The 19,956-nt window shown below is 39.6% G+C and overlaps 1 protein-coding gene across 1 annotated transcript in view; it reads right to left on the bottom strand.

The window, feature by feature from the left end:
• Positions 1-19,956, bottom strand: part of ryr2a (ryanodine receptor 2a (cardiac)) — a 150,820-nt gene that overhangs the window by 15,624 nt on the left and 115,240 nt on the right. The window contains 19 exon segments of the mRNA XM_054601717.1: positions 286-588; positions 675-881; positions 2,563-2,835; positions 2,974-3,189; positions 4,247-4,401; positions 4,510-4,668; positions 5,402-5,483; positions 6,078-6,182; positions 6,635-6,763; positions 9,172-9,260; positions 9,634-9,714; positions 14,253-14,270; positions 17,657-17,730; positions 18,528-18,604; positions 18,745-18,824; positions 19,222-19,321; positions 19,428-19,478; positions 19,604-19,655; positions 19,826-19,932. Of these exon segments, the coding sequence (XP_054457692.1) occupies positions 286-588; positions 675-881; positions 2,563-2,835; positions 2,974-3,189; positions 4,247-4,401; positions 4,510-4,668; positions 5,402-5,483; positions 6,078-6,182; positions 6,635-6,763; positions 9,172-9,260; positions 9,634-9,714; positions 14,253-14,270; positions 17,657-17,730; positions 18,528-18,604; positions 18,745-18,824; positions 19,222-19,321; positions 19,428-19,478; positions 19,604-19,655; positions 19,826-19,932 (2,358 nt within the window).

The raw sequence follows: 19,956 nt of genomic DNA, 5'->3' as shown, positions 1-19,956 counted from the left end.
CCAATCGCCAAAGTTACTGTGTGTAATACACTGATTAAGGATGTTTATATATCGTTTGTAGCAGGGTCGTCATGCAGAAACCTCAGGGGTCAAATCAGGACTTGTGGTAAATTCCTTTTTAGAGGAAAATAGCATTTTGAGGCTAAAACCTCTGAGCTTTAAATTTGATGGCAGTTTATTTTTCAATGTAGTCTGACAGTTGGTCCACCACAACTGAAACCTTGGGATGGATTTCTATTGGATTTGATACACGTGTTCATGAATTAGAAATAAGAAATAACTTACCTGATGCCTCCGTCTGAGCTCAGGTGGGGGTGCTGTGGGTGGGGTTGGAGGTGTTGGGGAAGGAACTGGGGAGTTGAGCAGTTCGGTCAGGCTGGCATTGGGGTTATGTGGGGTGATCTTGTACTGCCCCCCCTCTCTCCTTAAGTCCAGGCCAAAAATGTCCGACAGCAGCTCGGTCTCACTGGTGTTGACTGCCAGGTCAGCCAGGTCCTCTTTAGCAGAGGGTCTCTTCTCTCTGTCCTCCCCTTCACCCCTCACCTCGTCCTGGGTGGGGTCAGGCATGTTGGCCAGCAGCTCTGACACCTGGAATGGAGGCAGTTTATATATTTAGTTTGTCTTGATGACCTATTGATACACTGCTCTATTCTTTCAGAAACATGTATAGCAACCTTTATGGTCTTGGCCCCCTCCACCAGATTGCCTCCCATGAAGGTGTTGTAGAAGATCCGGCAAAATCCTCGGGCCACACTGAACGCCACGTGGAGTAGGCCCAGCAACACCGACCAGTAGAAAGACACCACGGTGGTCACCATGTCCTTAACTGTCATGTTCTTTATCTTCTTCATCTGCTTCTTCAAAGCTTTCATGGACAGTACCTGACAAGAGAGGAAAAGGAGATGTGAATGGTCAATTCAGTGGTAATTAACTGCTTTGCTATTGAGTATTAACAAGGAATGTTCTTTCATTTTGTGTTGTTTTCGGCAGCCCCTGTGAACAAAAGTGGTAGTAATTCCATGAGTGCCACTGCCTTGTGCCATTAAGATCTGCAGCTGCCAGAGTCCCTTTAGAAAACCTCTCAATTTACTGCACAAGGGTCTGACATTCTGCCCGCCTAGTCCTGGTTCTGGTTCAACTGTTCTTCCCTTCACACCAGCGGGTTCAGCATTACGGCGTGAGCCTGCAGCAGCGTGTTGTAGGTGTTGGCTCCCAGGAAGTCGGCGATGAGCTCCAAGTCCTGCTTCTACCTGCAACTTCTTTCCGTCCAACGGCAAACACAGAAGAACTTCCTGCAGAAGGTGATGAACAGGTCATCATGGCTGGTCCCATCTGGATCAGCGAGGAGAAGCGAGGAGAAGCGGGGACCAGCGGAGCAGAGGGGCAAAGCTCTGGTCCTTGTCAGAGAAGGAGCAGCTGCTGCTGGGCACGGAGCTCTCTTCAAATTGCTTGGTATTTGTGAGTAGACTTAAACACTGGACATCCTCTCTGTACCGAACAACCTATACCTCTGTCTTGTTAGCTGAATAATTATTTGATCAAAGTTGCTTACAAGAGTCCTGCAATGTATATTTTTTCTACTTAAAACCAGTAATTATTGTACTCCAAACAACAGTGCCTGTATGATAGAAGACACCAACACTTATCCTACTGACAGGCCCCGCTGTTGGACAAAAGTCCTTTAACTGAGAGAAAGGGCTTCAGTTGCAGCGTCTGGAGAGCAGGATGCTGTGTATCTGTAGGGGCGGCTGTGGCGTAGTGGAGAGCAAGGTAGTTCTCCAATCAGAGGGTCGGTGGTTCGATACCCGGCCTCGGCAGTCGATGTGTCCTTGGGCAAGACACTTAACCCCAAGTTGCTCCCGAAGGCTTGCCATCGGTGTGGACTGGATGTTGCATGAATGTTAGTTAGAGTCTGATGGTGGCACCTTGCATGGTAGCCTGTCATCAGTGTGTGAATGGGTGAATGATATGTAATATACTACTGATTGTAAGTCGCTTTGGATAAAAGCGTCTGCTAAATGACTGTAATGTAATGTAATGTAATCTGTTGACTGCAAATCACATCAAGGCCATATGACACATTCTTACAATAGCATATTAGTAGTTCTGAAAGTATTTCTGAAAACTAAAAATGATATTCCCTTGCTCTTTAAAAAGTTCCAAAAATTGGAATTCTGAATATTTTACAGGAATAGCACCAATTTTTGGAATATGCACTTATTAGCTTTCAATTTAGGAGTACTATGAGTAGATGGATACAAGTTTCATTTGTGATTAGGGGTTCACTGTTTAGGACATGATTAGCCTAGATAGCTGAACATAAAGACTGGAAGCAGGGGGAAACACAGTTTTGTCCACAGTTCAAATACACCTACCAACGCCTCTAAAGCTTACTGACTTTTGTGCAGCATCTCTGACCAGTTATTGTACTCACAGACATGAAATTGTTATCAATCTTCTTATCCCCCTCACACAAAAAAAAAAAAGCATATTTTCATAAACTATTCCTTTAAAATACTCACTTCGATTGTTAGCTGTGTTTGGTTCTGTGTGAGCCCTCACCTTTATCAGCACCATAACGTTGTATCGCAGAGCTATCAGAGCCATGCGGACAGTGGTGACAGAGAAGAAGCCCATCTCAGGGCTCTCCTCGTCCGGCTTCTCCCGCTCACTCTCCTCTTTCACCGCTGATCGCTCGCCGGCGTCGGACATCCGAGCCGCCAGCTGCATTTCAAAGATGGTGTCCTCGCAGAAGTTTACAAACAGCTCCATCTTCTCCTTCTCCCCGCCTTCATTTACCACATCAAAGATGAACTGACGCTTGGATTCTTTGACCTGTGCAGAAGGTACATTATTGAAAAAAAAGGATGTGGAAGGAAAAAGTTGTCACTATTCCACACAGTTACCTAATCAAGTGGTGAGACAATAAAATTTACAAATGTAATATTATTTTACGTGATGCACCCACTTTACCTGAGGTTTCTCCCACTGTGTTCGACTCGACTCACTGATCTCAAAGTAGACCCTCTCGATGCGCTTTGCACTCCCCATGATCTCGATCCGACCCAGGTAGGGTTGGAAGTAGTTGAGGACACTATCTGCCAGCTCCAAGAAGGTCTGCAGCCGGGTGTCATGAGGCATGTGCTCCGATAGGTTGGTCAGCAAAACCGCCACATTGAAGCCAATGTCCTTTTGAATAACAGTTTAGGTTTAAGTGTTGTTTTTTTCACATTACAATTTCATTTTTCAGCATATTTCCAACTATGAAACTGTTGATTAGGGCCGTTGTAGATAAAAAATAAATAAATCACGGAGCCAGGGGACAGGAGTAATTTTTGAAATAATTTTTTTGTAGTAAAATCTCAAAAATGTAAATCAATTTGAAAAAAAAGTTAAAGATTAGAGTCGTAAATTAAGAAAAAAACAAAACTCAGACATGCCTGAGACTCTGAATACTTGAGGTGCAATACAAATACATTCCACATATCTAAATTGTTACAGTAAAAATGCTTTCTGTTTATAGTCACAGAAGTCCTAAACTCAAAACTCAAATGGTATTATTTGAGTCCTTTTTTCTGGAGTAAATGTTTTTCTGGCATAAATGTGACTGTAATTTGCAGTCTTTAATCTAATATTTATAATCTACCCAGGTTTGTGAAGGGAAAAAACAACTTAAATTACATTTAAATACATAATGTAGAAACAGTCTATAGGCATTTTGATTTGAATCAAGTATTAGAAAAGTCGTGACAGTATAAAATTAAACTACAGTATGTTGTCGCTCTTTTGATGTCTCAGTTGAGCTTAGAAACTAATTAAACACTATCTCCTCCTTGTCCCACCTCAGTCTAATTCAAGCATTAGACATTTTTTTGTCACCCCAAAACCAACAAAAACAAAGGGATTTATTATTGTCTGACTGAGCTGCCAATCAAGAAGCCTAAGAACAAGGGATGCCCCATGCTGGCATGAATTATACCAAATTCTACTGGGATATTGCTAACAAATATCTCCAACTCCTTTGTGGAGTACAACAAATGGAAAGGCGGAAGAAAGAAAGACAGGAAAAGAAGACATAAATAGAAATAACAAGCGAGCTCTCCCAATAAACCCCCTTTGAGATGTTAAAACCGTCCTCTAAGAATAGGTTTATTAACAGATTTTAAGGATTGACGGGCTTACATTTGGACAATTTAAGGCCCTTATAAGACTTTATAAAAAGATCTGAAAACATCTAGGTCGTTACCTTGGCTGGCTCATGAAAGCGCTCCACAAATTCTTCATAGTCCAGGAGCTCATTCTCATCAGTCTCAGCACATGAGAGCAGGAACTCTGTCTCAGACTGGGTGTAGTGTTTGTGGCTCTCCATGGCCTTATGGAAGTCCCTTTTGGAGATGACACCTGTGAGTGAATTCATAAATCTATAAATAATCAGCAGCTCCCTCTAATGATCTCATTCTGATGCTTCCCCAATGACAAATGTGATGAAAAGTGGTTTTAGAGCCTTGCCTTTTCCGTCAGGGTCATACTCCTTGAAGGCATCTGAGGAGGTTAGGTCTTTCAGCTTGAGGAACATGTCAAAAAACTTCAGGATCATCTCCACATTGTTGGAGGACTCCACCAGCATGTCCACCATCTGCTTCCCAATGGTCCCATTCACCACATTACCTGTGAAACCACGACACAAAGTGGCATATTTTTAACCATCCACAAGAGACAAAGCCTATGTCAAAGTATTTGCACATGCTTATGACACTGTTCATTTGTCTGAGGACATTGATAGTTGTGGGCTACATTTTAAGGATGTACTGAAAGAGAAAATGTTCCAATTTTCCGCGAGCTCTGTGTTGTTGTTATGTGGGTGGTATGTGCAAATGAACGATCCTTGGCTTTCTTCCGTGTTATCAGCCCCCTGGGCTCCCTGCTCATTTTCTGTTAAGGTTGTGCCAGGTGCAAACCTTGCGACAAACTCCGGTTTTGAAAAGTAAAGCCAATGCTGAAGTGCCTTAGACTCGCATTATTTCTAAGGCTCATTAGGGGGCGACTCCTCTGGAAAAAAAATAGCAAAAATAAGTCTGATTGTATAGAAGTCTATGAAAAATTACTCTACTTCTCTCTTGATTTATTAGCTCAGTAAATATTATAATCCTGAGTTTATGGTCTCAAGCTCTAGTTTAAAGTCTTCTTCAATACAACATGATGTTCATTTAGTAAAAAAAACCAAAATGGTGACGACCAGAATTCGAGGCTTCCCAATGGATGAGGTCACGGTAACTACGTTTACTTCTGATTCACATTCAACGGCAAAGTGTGTTATTTTCCGTCATTCGTTGAACCTTTTGCCGGTGGGTGAGCGCGGAAAAACATTCAATACCGGAGTACTCATGAAAAGCAAACCTACCCTCCAGCATAGACAGCAGCATGACCACCATATCTTTCTGAAGATCCATCAGTTCTTTCAGTAACTCAATCTGACTGGAGTCCTGATGCAAATAAAGAAAAAGACAAAAAGACAAGTTGAGACTTTCAGAGCCATCTCCACTTTGTGAGCAATCGCAGGGAGAACTGCCTCAGAAAGGTTTCTCGCATTGATATTTTAAGTGAGATATTAATATTTGATGCCATAACAAAGGATTGTTACTATGAATTCCAGGAAATGTTTATCATATCCCCTTTGATTTATTAATTCAGAATTTGAATTGACACACGAAAGGGCAAAAAGCATGAATGCAGTTTATTTTTAATTATAATATGTTTCCAGGTGGAGGACGCTGCAGTGTGCAAAACTCTCAGGTCATTCTTTGTTCTGGTCTTTTGCTTTAGCTATACAACTGACCAAGATGAGCTTTCTTCACAGGGAGGCTGGTCTCAACAGCTGTGGTTGTATAGTATGGTAGTGGTAGAAGGTGAGGAAGTACTACATCTGGGCACTTTTTTCCCACATAAGATAGTTTACAGTGGAAAAAAGACAGAAAATAAGGGGACAGAGAGATGCGGTAAGAAAGGTCAATGGCTGAACTCAAAGTGGGGATGTTGTGTTTATTGTCACCACCTTGTCCACAGTCGTTTTAACTCACCTGAGACAATTTCATCTGCATATGAGCGAAGACATGCAGAAATCCGACCACAGCGTCCCACAGTCGACTGTGGGCCAAACTCTGCTGGTTGCCAGTACACGGACCCTACAACAGCATTAGCAACATTCATAATCAGGGTTTCCTACGGTCAGATATGTGAGCGTTTGCCACAGTTACAGCCTACACATATAGTAGAAAATCCATGTAATGTTGCTTTCAAGCTGTCCATTACCTACATAGTCGAACATGTTTCTGTCAGATCACTAGCATGGCTACTGTCAACATAATTCCTTTCTTATTTTCATAATTGTGACTGTAAACATTTCCTCAAATGAATATGGTCAGAAGTTAGGAAACACTGTCGTAGCATCTGAATGTAGGAACAGCTCACTCTGTTAAGGGACCTCTAATAATCACCAATTACTAATTATGATATATTAATGATAAACACCTTCAATTTAAAATCTTTTCATCAACTTTTGAGAAAGTTGAATTTTCTGAGAACTACAGGTGTTAGTTTAGTCTTTCTAACAGTGACTTAAACAGTCTTCTCGTACCTGGATGTACTCTGTGAGTGTATTGAAAACCTGCTTGGCCACATTTATTGCTTTAGAGAAATTCCTCTGGCCCTGCTCGTCAATAACATCTTTCCCAGAATAATACCAATAGAAATCACTGATGGACTCCTGGAATGGATGAAAGAAGACAACAATTAGACAGATTAACAACCAGTTAATAAATTGATGTTACAGTTTTAACTGTTTTGATTATTATTGTTATCTCTTCCAGATGTAAGACTGTGTGGAGAAAAAGGGGACTAATGTAAACATAAAGAACAAAAATTGACTTTCCATTCAGTAATACAGGCAGAACACTGTCAGTTTTCTGTAACATACAGTGGGGCAAAAAAGTATTTAGTAAGCCACCAATTGTGCAAGTTCTCCCACTTAAAAAGATGAGAGACGCCTGTAATTTTCATCATAGGTACACTTCAACTATGAGAGACAGAATGGGGGGAGAATCCAGGAAATGACATTGTAGGATTTTTAATGAATTAATTGGTAAATTCCTCGGTAAAATAAGTATTTGGTCACCTACAAACAAGCAAGATTTCTGGCTCTCACAGACCTGTAACTTCTTCTTTAAGAGGCTCCTCTGTCCTCCACTCGTTACCTGTATTAATGGCACCTGTTTGAACTTGTTATCAGTATAAAAGACACCTGTCCACAACCTCAAACAGTCACACTCCAAACTCCACTATGGCCAAGACCAAAGAGCTGTCAAAGGACACCAGAAACAAAATTGTAGACCTGCACCAGGCTGGGAAGACTGAATCTGCAATAGGTAAGCAGCTTGGTGTGAAGAAATCAACTGTGGGAGCAATTATTAGAAAATGGAAGACATACAAGACCACTGATAATCTCCCTCAATCTGGGGCTCCACGCAAGATCTCACCCCGTGGGGCCAAAATGATCACAAGAACGGTGAACAAAAATCCCAGAACCACACGGGGGACCTAGTGAATGACCTGCAGAGAGCTGGGACCAAAGTAACAAAGGCTACCATCAGTAACACACTACGCCGCCAGGGACTCAAATCCTGCAGTGCCAGACGTGTCCCCCTGCTTAAGCCAGTACCTGTCCAGGCCCGTCTGAAGTTTGCTAGAGAGCATTTGGATGATCCAGAAGAGGATTGGGAGAATGTCATATGGTCAGATGAAACCAAAATAGAACTTTTTGGTAAAAACTCAACTCGTCGTGTTTGGAGGAGAAAGAATGCCGAGTTGCATCCAAAGAACACCATACCTACTGTGAAGCATGGGGGTGGAAACATCATGCTTTGGGGCTGTTTTTCTGCAAGGGGACCAGGACGACTGATCCGTGTAAAGGAAAGAATGAATGGGGCCATGTATCGTGAGATTTTGAGTGAAAACCTCCTTCCATCAGCAAGGGCATTGAAGATGAAACGTGGCTGGGTCTTTCAGCATGACAATGATCCCAAACACACCGCCCGGGCAACGAAGGAGTGGCTTCGTAAGAAGCATTTCAAGGTCCTGGAGTGGCCTAGCCAGTCTCCAGATCTCAACCCCATAGAAAATCTGTGGAGGGAGTTGAAAGTCCGTGTTGCCCAGCGACAGCCCCAAAACATCACTGCTCTAGAGGAGATCTGCATGGAGGAATGGGCCAAAATACCAGCAACAGTGTGTGAAAAGCTTGTGAAGACTTACAGAAAACGTTTGACCTCTGTCATTGCCAACAAAGGGTATATAACAAAGTATTGAGATGAACTTTTGTTATTGACCAAATACTTATTTTCCACCATAATTTGCAAATATATTCTTTAAAAATCAGACAATGTGATTTTCAGGAATTTTGTTTCTCATTTTGTCTCTCATAGTTTAGGTATACCTATGATGAAAATTACAGGCCTCTCTCATCTTTTTAAGTGGGAGAACTTGCACAATTGGTGGCTGACTAAATACTTTTTTGCCCCACTGTATCTTTGGGGGAACTTCACAAACTGTTGTTGACAACCATACACTGCATTGCTTTTCTGCAAGAGTGCAAAATGATGAATAGAGTTAGTCTAAGAAAAACCAGAGGGTGGCTCTGCAAGACAATACAGCAAAAGAAAGGTGTGCATGGTATGTACAGTGGTCTGCATTGGGGGCAGTGCACAGATAAATGATTCCATCTGACTTTCCTGGAAGAGTTGTGTACATTTGGGAGACAGGTAAATTTATGGTGGCAAATGCCTAGGACGTTGTCACAAGTTATGTCACAATTATTTGTTAACCAGGTAATTGGTGCTGCATAACTGTTTCTCTGCCAATAAAGCAGGTGCATGAAATGGTGTCATAACTGTATTAATGTAAAAACATAAAAAATTAGAATTTCCTTTTAGACAAGATTTAAATAGTAAAGGATCACATTTGTGTTGCTTAAGTTCACACTGAACTGTATTTTAGAAGCAATGAGTAACTAAAATAATGGAAGTTGTTCTTTTTAGTCCGTATGAGAACTGTATGACTCAGTGAAGATGCCTTTAATGTATACCAACCAGGAACCAGCAGAAGTGAACAAATGGAGCTTACCTGTACTCTGAGGAGGTAGTCAACAGTAGAGATAATGATGTTGACTGTCGTATTGTTCCCCGTTTGTGTCCTCAAGTAGTTCTGGAAGTCTGAAACAAGATATCACAAAATACTGCAATTTTGTGCTTGTAAAAGGTGTTTTAAAAAATGGATAAATAAAGTATTGGTAACATTTCTGTAGAACATTGTATGTAATGCCTCAGAATGAAATCCACATGGAGGAAAGCTTAAAGAATCAAAATATAAGAAGTGAATCTGCTTCAATCAGTGGGCTGATTAAGACAATAAACATTTTTTTACATGTTGGTTGAAAAAACAAATTTCCCATACATTTTTCAAACTGTAATCAGCATTCAAACCAGCATTAACAGTATTAATAAATGTACCCCATATGTAGAGGCTCAGCCATATTTTCAGATCAATTCACGGAATAGAAAACAGACAACACACACACACACACACCTGAGTTGTGTCCTTCACAGAGCAGCTGCAGGAAGCGGAAAAGGTCACAGGTGAACTCATCATCCTGCATGACCTTCTCACCTGGCCGGAGAGAGGAAACACACACACACACACACACACACACACACACACACACACACACACACACACACACACAAACACAGACACACATGCAGACAAACATATGCACAGGCACGTACACACAAGAACCCAGGCATGTGCAAACACATACACACATGAGTGTGCACACACATTCATATAAACAGACACACGTACACATAAAGAAAAGTCAGAGAACAGGGGAGACAAAAGCAGACAACATGTAGGAAAGGGACAGACAGACAAGAAGATGGAGAGTGAAGAAGTATTAAAGAGATGGTGCTTATGTGAGCAAATACCCAGAGTCAGTGAAAGGTGTAGGCTCAATATACACCATTCTGAACCTAACGCACAAACACACACATACACTCACACACTTTCTCACACACACACACACACACACACACACACACACACACACACACACACACACACACACACACACACACACACACACACACACACACACACACACACACACACACACACACTCTTGGGTGAGTAGTGGGCAGCCACAGCACTTGGTGGTGGACAGGTTGGTTTTAAATCTGCAGCATTTTACAGTCAGGAAAAGATTTAGGCTGTGTTCATGTTTTCTCAAAGCTGGTTTGGTTAAAAGGAGAGGTGTTAGATTCTGCATAGATTACGAATATATTGAGATAGTTAAGGACAGCTGCTCTGACTGTGCTAAAATGCTGCTTTGAACCAAGGAAATGCAAAAGGAAAATAGGGTCAGAGAAATGAAGATGAGACACTATACAATAACAGAAACATTAACAGAATACATATATACAAAATGACGACAAACTGGACTGGGCTGAGGGAAAAAGATCTGTAGGCGCGAAACAAGACTGAAAGTGCAGTTTTCTTATTCAGTAGAATTGTAACATTTTCTATGGATCAGTCCCACCAGGATGTCAGAGGTTTAGTTCTACTAACTGCCCAAAATGACTGAATCTGTGCTGACTTTTGCTGATGGCCACTGCAAAACTAATTTAGACCTGCTGATAATATCAGAATTCAAGTGTTATTATATCTTACTTTGTAGTAAAAAACTGTGTATCCTCCACAAAGGGTGAGCTCTTCTGATCAGGAGTTCCTGGAAATGTTTCTTGTGGTGAACCCATTTTGAATAATATCTGCCGATTTACTGGGAATCATCAGTGGTTATCCCGACAATTCTAATGCTTGGGATGGACCAAAATGCACCTGTAACGTTGTGAAAGTGAACCCTAAACTTTGAATTGAAACAAAACAACTTTAGGTTTAGGCAGCAAAACCACTTGGTTAGGTTGGGGTTGAGATTGTTTGTTAGGTAAGTTTGGGAGTTACTTAAGTACGTAAGTTACGTAACAAAAGTATTGTAAAACTTTTGGTTTCACACAGGACATGAAGAGCGGTCTGCCGATGAAAGTCCTGTGTTTGACCAAAACATCAATCCCAATCTCCTACTTACAAGTTAGTGTGTCTGCAGGTGCAGAGTACAACAGGACACTACTACTACCTAACATACCCTCGAAATGGTCGCAATTGTGCAAGGTTTAGTCGCCAACACTACATGGCGAGGTTTAGCAAAACTACTTGGTAAGAATTAGGCACCAAAACAACTTGGTTAGTTTGAGGAAAAGATTAAAATGAGGGTTAAAATAAGTATTTTTGTTAACATTACTTTTCTATAATTAACTACGCAAGTCACATAAACTCCTTAGCTCCGTCTTAATTACTACAGGCACTAGAGATCAACTTCGTCTTCTAGTATTCGAATCTGTGATCATCTATGTGAATAGATGATAATGGCGTTCTAAACCTACTAATTGGTGTAGCATGCAGCATTTCTAACCCATCTATTAGGGTGATAAACACTGAAGACTCCAATTCAAGCGGCTAGTGAAGGTCGAAGCCGGTATTAAAACAGTCTGGGCCTCCCTTCTGGGTCCCCTGGTGGACTTCTGGGACCCTTTTGGGAAAGTCCTTCTCTTTGGACTCCAATAGTCCAAAGAGAAGGACATATGTAGAATTTTCTATAGAAATAGTGAGTGACCTAACACTGTATTTGTTATGAAAAAATATATCTAATGCTTTTTCAATGACACTTAATTTGTTTCTAAAATTGTAAGAATCAGCTGAAAATACTATTAGGTGATTGTGTAAAGGCACTTTCAGGCTTATTTGCAACGCAGTGATAGACCAGATGAGGGGAATAAATTTTTCACATTTTCCAAAAATGATGAGATCATATAAACATTTTATTCCTAATATCTTAACAAGGATTATAAATAGAATTATAAAATAAAAAAAACAAGCTAAGGATGTGGTGTACAATAAATGCGTGTAAAGTTTTCAATCAAAACGTAGGGTTTTAACACTTTACACAGTATAATGCATGACTACAACTACAACCAAATCATGAATTTAAAATACAATACTGGAGGGAAAGAAGTCACAACATAAAATCATAAAATAAGGATTTGTTATTCCAAAAACTTTTTTCTCATGAAGGACACATACACTGACTACAGACCACAGCTCAGCCAATAAACAGAGAAGAAGGGAGGAAGGAAAGAGAAAAGGATCAGAGTTCACCCCCCCTCCCCTCCACTCACAGAGCAGCATGGCCAAAAACAGCCACTCCACAGTTCAAATTGCAACACTTACGGAGAAAAGGAAGAGACGGAAGAAAGGAAGAAAGGTAGACCAAACAGACAGGATGAAAAGGTGAGAGATGAGAAATAATCAGGCTGCAAACAATTTTTGGGGTTTTTTTGGGGGGGAAGGGAGTTGCAGATGAATCTAAACATTAAATAATATAATTTTTCAAAATGTTCATCAATAATATACAGCCTTTAACATTACATTGTTTTTAAAACAATTAAATGTAATTGTGCTTGTACTAATGTGGAATGATGGTCTGGCCTAATGTAAGATCAGCTGTAATATAACAGTTGAAAAAATCACAATCATATTATTTTGTCTCCCCCGATTTCACCAATGAGTCTATAATACTTCTCTGTATAATGCAAGACATTTCAATATCCCCACAAACAATGTCCTTAACAATCAAGGCCTCTCTTAAAAGTTATAAACTGAAAATGATAACCCTCACAGAGTGAGGATTTGGACTGTCAGATTCAACTGTGCTATCTTAAGCCAAGGGTATGTAATATATTGGAAACTGAGTGTAATACAAGATTGTTTCACCCTTGAATAATTTAGCAAAGTAAATGTTTGCAAACCACGGATACGGTACGTTGTGAACAAAACTACTACGTTAAGGTTAGAAAAAATAATCATAGATTATGTTAAAATAGTAATGTATCAACGTAACCTAACAAGCTTTTAAATGTAAATAGCATAAAAAATAACAATTGCCTTAGCGGACTTTCTTTCGTAAAGTTACTCAACAAACCTAACGGCAATGCCATGCAAGCCTCAAGTGAACTATTACTTTCTGTTTCTCACAGGACTACAACAGCAGTGTCCTGGGTGAAAGTTCTGTGTTTGTTTGACCCGTCTACCACCCCTCCAACAGACCCTTGTAAGATTTTCTTGCTTCTTATACTCGTTAATATACTACTAAACTTTCAATAATGGTTGTTCAATATACTTGTTCGGTGTATCGCTCGTTCTACTAACGAAATAAAATAAAATAAAAAATATAGACATTCAACGTATCCATGGTTTGTAAATACATCATAACTATATAATACAAAACATTCCCAGTTACGCGTTAACATTTGCCTTCATGTTGAGTTGTGTTTGTGTCCAATATGCCAGTGTAAGTCGAATGTTTTCTTTATTTTAGCTTTGTTTTTGGTCTCCACCAGCTCCTTTTTTGGCAGATTGGGGTATTTTTCTTATTAATTGCAGCCCAGAGAGAGTGAGTCAGGAAAGGACAGAGAAAGACACTGAGAACACAGATGGGATTGTACACTTCACAACAGATAACAACCAGCACAATAACCATCTCCATTACTAAGACAAAACGACCAGCTGACTGTAGGTTGTCTACATGACCGTGAGGGTAGGGGTGGAGGATGGTTAATATTAGTAATATTTAGAATGTGCCAGATACTGTACAAATCCTGAGAGGGAGGCAAACATGGGTTGTGTTTTAGACGGCCCTAGCTACACTTCTACTACTTCTGCCTGGATATGTCTGGATTTTTTAAATCTTAACATCTTTATGGTGTATTCCAGAAGAAGTCATCATAATCAACATCAATTCATGCTTATTGTGGAAGAGGAAAAGGTGACACATTTGACGTCAAAATTCAGAAGTGGCTTTACACAGTATTACCAGTCATAACTGGCCAAGATAAAAAAAAAGAGGGATTAGAGTGGTGAAGGTAAGGCAGAAAAGTAGCTACAAGCACAGAGTGGGTAAGGATGAGGTTTGAAGGTCTACACTCAGGACCTGGACAGAACTGACACAACAACTAACCGGCCGTAGTGAAAGAGAGCGAGAGAGAGAGAGCGAGAGACCAACCAACACACAAGGTAATGGCAGAAGGCATAATTACCACGCTCATGAGTGATGACTGAGGAAGGGAAGAAAGTGCAGTAAACCAAAATGAGAAAAGGAAAACAGGGGGGAAGAAAGAAAGAGAGAAAGAAAGTAAGAAACAAAGAAAACGATTACATATAGGGAAAAGAGCTGACTCCGAATTTAGTTGTTTGGTCAACATGGGAAAAAATATATTTGTTGACAAAAAACCTGTCAAGCTCAGTAAAACTATCTAATAAAATGATCTAAAAGGAAAAATTCTAAAATATATAAAAAACCAAGCCCTTGTGATTTATGTATTTTTTGACTGTGGACTCCCACATAAACCTGTTTGGTTAATGAGGTCTTTTAAAAAGCCTGTTAATGTGATTACTTTCTATTTATAAGACAATAATGAGGAAATTATGAGTAGAAAACATTATCAGCTGTGCATGACTTTATGCTACAACAGGTGCAGTGATGAATAATACTGTCAGTTTTAGTAATTACTGGTTTAGGAAGGATTTCTTCTTCATTCTGCACATGCAGGGTTTGACAAAAATGACAAAAACACCTGTTGTACAATATAATTCAATTCAGTAAAGTACAGTTGGATAAACACCATGTATTTAGCTGTCCATTTCACCTCAAACAGTATATTTGCATTAAAAAAAGATGCCTTATGATATTATGGAGCAATCATTAGAGCAAATTGTTAATTGTCTGTAGTGACTACTAAGAACCAGTAATCAACTAGCACAGAGAATTCTTAATCTAAAACTTCAAAGAATCAGGAGACATAAACTGAACAAAGATAAAAGGCAAATAAAGATAGAGATTAAAATAAATTCCCCACAGAGTAAAAAGTAAATCCCTGAGTTAAAATTAAGATATTAGGTCATAACTAATCCATGAACCAATTGGCCATTGGTCTGACATAGATTTATCCTCTGGGCATAAGGGGCATTTGAGGGGGGGTTCCAGTGTAACCAACAGATATCTGGGCCATGACTTCTTCTTCTTCCGTACACCAGCAAATTATTTACTGATAAGCAACTTGAGACACGTGACTGGAATTGGAGTTGCGAGACGATGTCTAAGACTGGATTGTTTCAAAAGTAGCCAGTTTACAAGCTAATTTTAAACTAACAAAAAGCTAAATCATCCACAGACGATAGCAGGCGAGTTCCCAGATTGCATTTTGGCTAATGCGATCCGCCCAATATTAAGGGTTTCACAGAACAGTTGAAAATCAAAACCACTAATCATCACTGTGCATTGCTGTAGACATATTGCGGACTTATCTCCAGTTTAAGCTATCCCTATCGAAAAAGCAGCCGTGTTGTTACTGCAGTCAGAAAAAGTCTGCTGGAAGTTTAGTCAAATCAGACAGCGGCTCATTGTAAACAGCCTCTCAGAGCCAATCAAGGACTCCGCTATTTAACCTACCACCAGGTGGATCCCGCCTACATAAGTTTGCTCTTTATTTGTACTTGAGACCTTTTTGACAAGAACTGATCATTGTTATTGAGTGGAAAAAAATATTGATATACCCCCTGGAATTTATTAACAATTCAACTTCTTTTTGGGAGTAGTTGATGTCTACAAAAAGCAGTAGAGAATGCCCTTCCTCTTTTGTTCTCCACACAGACTGTTTACCTGCAACCAAAGCCCGCTAAAATGTTTCGCATATAAATGTAGAGTCTATTTATGAAATTAGGTCATAACTGACTTAATTGACAAGCAAGACTAATTTAAAACAAAAAATGTTTTCTGATCTGTAAATGAGTATTTTGAGCAGGTAAACAGTCAATGTGGAGAGCAAAAGAGTGGGACAAATTGGCCAGAATGCAATCTGGGAACCCACCAGCCACCATCTAATGACAATTTAGCTTTTTTGTACGCTTAAATTAGCTGGTAAACTGGCTAACTGTGAAAAAATGTGTCTAAAGTTGACCAGAAGTCCCAGAAATATTGACAAATATTGGCTGCCCCCAGAGGCTAATTCACCGTTGGACCAATAGCCAATGGGTTGTAAGATTGAACGTTAACAAACATTAATAATGTTAGAAAACAGGCAGTCATGATTCAGGTTTGGAAAAGATCACATTCGTGGTTAGAAGAAACAAACTTTCATTCTATAGTGCGAAGTCTGTGCTCCCAAAAATGAATTGTGAGCTCCTCCCTGATAGATATAATGGTGGGTAATAAACGCACTATTCCTACTTTTGCTACATGGAGAAATGAGACATTAAATGCACAACTTTCAAAGGGTGCTTCTCAGGATAATGTAACATACAGCGGGTCATTTTAAGCATTTGAACATTATTATGATGACCACAGTCGCTTATACAATATGGATGATTTGTTCCATAATGCATGTGAGCACATATTTATGGGGCGGCTGTGGCACATGAGGTAGAGCGCTTGTCCCGTAACCACAAGGTTGGTGGTTCAAACCCCTCTACCGGCAACATGCCGAGGTGTCCTTGAGCGAGACACCTAACCCCAAGTTGCTCCCCGGGATGGGTTAAATGCAGAGAAATAATTTCCCCATTGTGGGACTAATAAAGGATTGATTATTATTATTATTATTATTATTATTTAGGGGCCCCATGCAAGTGAGGCAAAATGAAAGAATGACGGGAAGTCAGAAATGTCATAGTATTTACCTTATTATAATACCAGAAATGACTTAAAACAAACTGAGGTAATCGCTGCACCTATTGTAACATGTTAATTATTTATGCACCAACTTAATACCTCATAATTACCTATTATTATCTGGTAGTTTTGACTGTATTTCAAAATCTAGTGCAACAAAATAGTTAAACAAAGGAGAGTTTATTTTGACAATTTGAGATCTGAATTTTGAAAAATATCAGTATGCAATCTAAAGGATGATTGTAACAAATGCATACACACAGAAGATGTAACAGGCAAATCATAAGCACGTACACATGTACACTGGGAAATCACATTTGATAATGCATATAAGGAACAGATAGTACTGCATTACCACTTGATTAAAATCAACAAATCGATCAACCAAAAAGATGACAGGATAAGAAAAATGATTTGACAAGGATAAAACAAAAGCTTATCAAATGTAAATGCTTTTCTTTTTTTCTTGAGAAAGATTTTTAATAGGAGGAAGAAACATTTTTTCCCTCTGCTACATTAGAATTAGCATTCCTCTACTAAACCAATGGTTTCAGCAAGCAGTGATATTTTATATGTAGGTTTAAATGTTCAATCTTTAGCTTAATTAAAGTGACATTTATGAATTTTACCTGTATCTGGTGAAGAAAAGCATTTTTATATCAAGAGATCATATGTTGTCAGTAAACACAAATCTCCAACTCAGAAAAATAATTATTCATAGAACTTTTCTTTCTATTGCTTATGACCTTAAGAAATATAAAGAGCAGTGAATCTTACCTGATCCCTCTTCTGTCACCATTCCCAGTCCTTCAGCTTTGTTCTGCCTCTCAAATGCATTTAGATCCAGAACACTGAAACAAAGACAAATGTATTATGGATCTCTGTTATTTTGTGCTGTTTTCATTGACCGTCCTCCCCCCTCTAAACATGTTGCATTTTGATGTTAACTAATGTATGTAAAAACCTGAATTCACCTTTCTTCAGAGTACCATCTGAAAATGTAATTTTAATGTGAACATTTTAATCTGCTAGGCCAAAATATTGAAGTTGTTTTGTAACAAATAAGAGCACCTCACCCACCTTCCTGAGATGAGTAGATTCAGTGGAAGAAGAAATAATGATGTTGGTGGGCGTACATTAGTAAACACTAATGATCATACCAAGCTAAGTGATGAATCCAAAGATAAGGCTGAGTTATAAAAGTAAATCTTTAAAGGGATGCTTAATTACATTTTTGTTAATCCTATTTTTGATGATAGTGAAACCTTTTACTCAGCAATCTTTACAAATGAACACCACTTTTATGCTTTTGGAAGCGTGAATACAGTCGTCAGAATTATAAGCCAACGTTAGGCTATAAACAAACTACACAACGGTCAGATGAGCATGAGTACAACACAACAAGACAGAGCAATTGACGTGATTACAGTTAGTAGTCTTATTTAGTGGCTTGTCAGTAGCTGCCTTTTTAAAGAAACAGAAAATCTTCAAAATTCACTAGTGGGGGGGCTAAACATTCTTGACTGCTTTTTGAGTGAACTTGGCCAAAGCACACAGTCAGAACCCATTAACAGACCCACCTTTGGTGTGGAGACATTGTAAGTATATGTGTTTCAGTCTTAAAAACAGGAAGCGTTTGTAGAGTTACCTGCATGACTGCATCAGACCAGCCAGACTCTGAAAAAAGCCCACGTCCTTTTTGTCTTTCAGATAATCCAACATTTTCTGTCAAAGAGACAGAGAAAGACCACTTAGGACAATGGGACAGCTAAGATATATTTTAGACCAAATTCTGCTTTGAAACCAGAGCTGGACTCAATGATATGAACAACTATTCTACTATGGTCTTAACAAATGCTGAGTACCTGCTGTACAGTAGAGTTTCCTCCATTGAGAATAGCTATGCCCAGCTTTAGAGTGGAGGCCACCATGGGACCCATCTCACCTTGTGAAGAGGAACCACACATGCAGAAGACAACGTTATCTACCAGGGAGCAGGGTCATTTTAAAGCCCCTGGCTCACCCACCAAACAATCAATGCACTTAGCTCCCACTCTCATGCAGAAAACACTAAAACATACAGCAATACAATTCCTCTATATTCTTCAGTAACATTTCAGCTCAAATGTCAGAGTTAAAGTCCTGAAAAATGTGTAGTGGATCGTTCAGCATATCAGGAACACTCTCATTGGTTAGTCATCATCATTAATTATGTAAAAATATGTTTGTTCAAGTTGTCTAATCCAAGTTTGCGTAGTCAATTGATGTAAATGAAAAGACTGTGGAAAATCAGTCTTTTGAATTTGTGCATTTTCAAATAGGCTTGAGTGAGTAGAACCTACCTTTGCTTGCGCTGATGGTTTGCAGCACCATCTCAGCAGCTCCGCGGTCATGCAACCGAGCCTGCTGGTACAACAGCTTCTGCTTCTCCATCTCCTTCTCCTATTCATGTAACAAAACCAGAGACATGTAAGCGGCATTCCCGTTGACAGCCAGGACCGTCATGGAGACCCGATGGGTAGACGGAAGTGAGTGATCGATCGCCTACCTCAAAACTCTTCACTTCCTCTCCATCCTCATCCTCTTCATCGTGGCAACTCTGAGGGAGCAAAGAGCGATAAAAAATTAGAGTTATATGTGAACAGCAGAGGGATAATATGTTGCAAAAGAAAGTATCATCATCATCATCATCATCATCATCATCATCATCATTGTCACTGGTACCTTAGCCATGATGTCAGCATAAGCCATATAGAGAATATCCTCATCCAGTTTACTGTAACACACCAGTAAATGTTTAGTCCGATTAGCCAGATAGAAGACTTCCTTTGTTCTACTAGAAGTGTAAGAATGCAGTTCGTTACTATGTTAACTAATACTTATGTCTGAGCAGAAACATTAGGTGGAGCCTTGTATCTTACATACAGTATCTCTACCAGAACCCACCACTTCTCTGTGAGGGCAGTTCTGCTGAACAGCTGAATGAGCTGATGAAGCGGATCGATGTGTTTCAGCCCCTCCTCTTCCTCCAATGGCTCCTGGTCACCTGGTTTCTAAAAAAGAAACATACATTCCCA

This window comes from Anoplopoma fimbria, chromosome 7 (genome assembly GCF_027596085.1).
Source record: "Anoplopoma fimbria isolate UVic2021 breed Golden Eagle Sablefish chromosome 7, Afim_UVic_2022, whole genome shotgun sequence".
In the NCBI taxonomy this organism is placed as follows: Eukaryota; Metazoa; Chordata; class Actinopteri; order Perciformes; family Anoplopomatidae; genus Anoplopoma; species Anoplopoma fimbria.
Note: the sequence above shows the minus strand (reverse complement) of the source record. Positions and strands in the feature narration are given on the sequence as shown.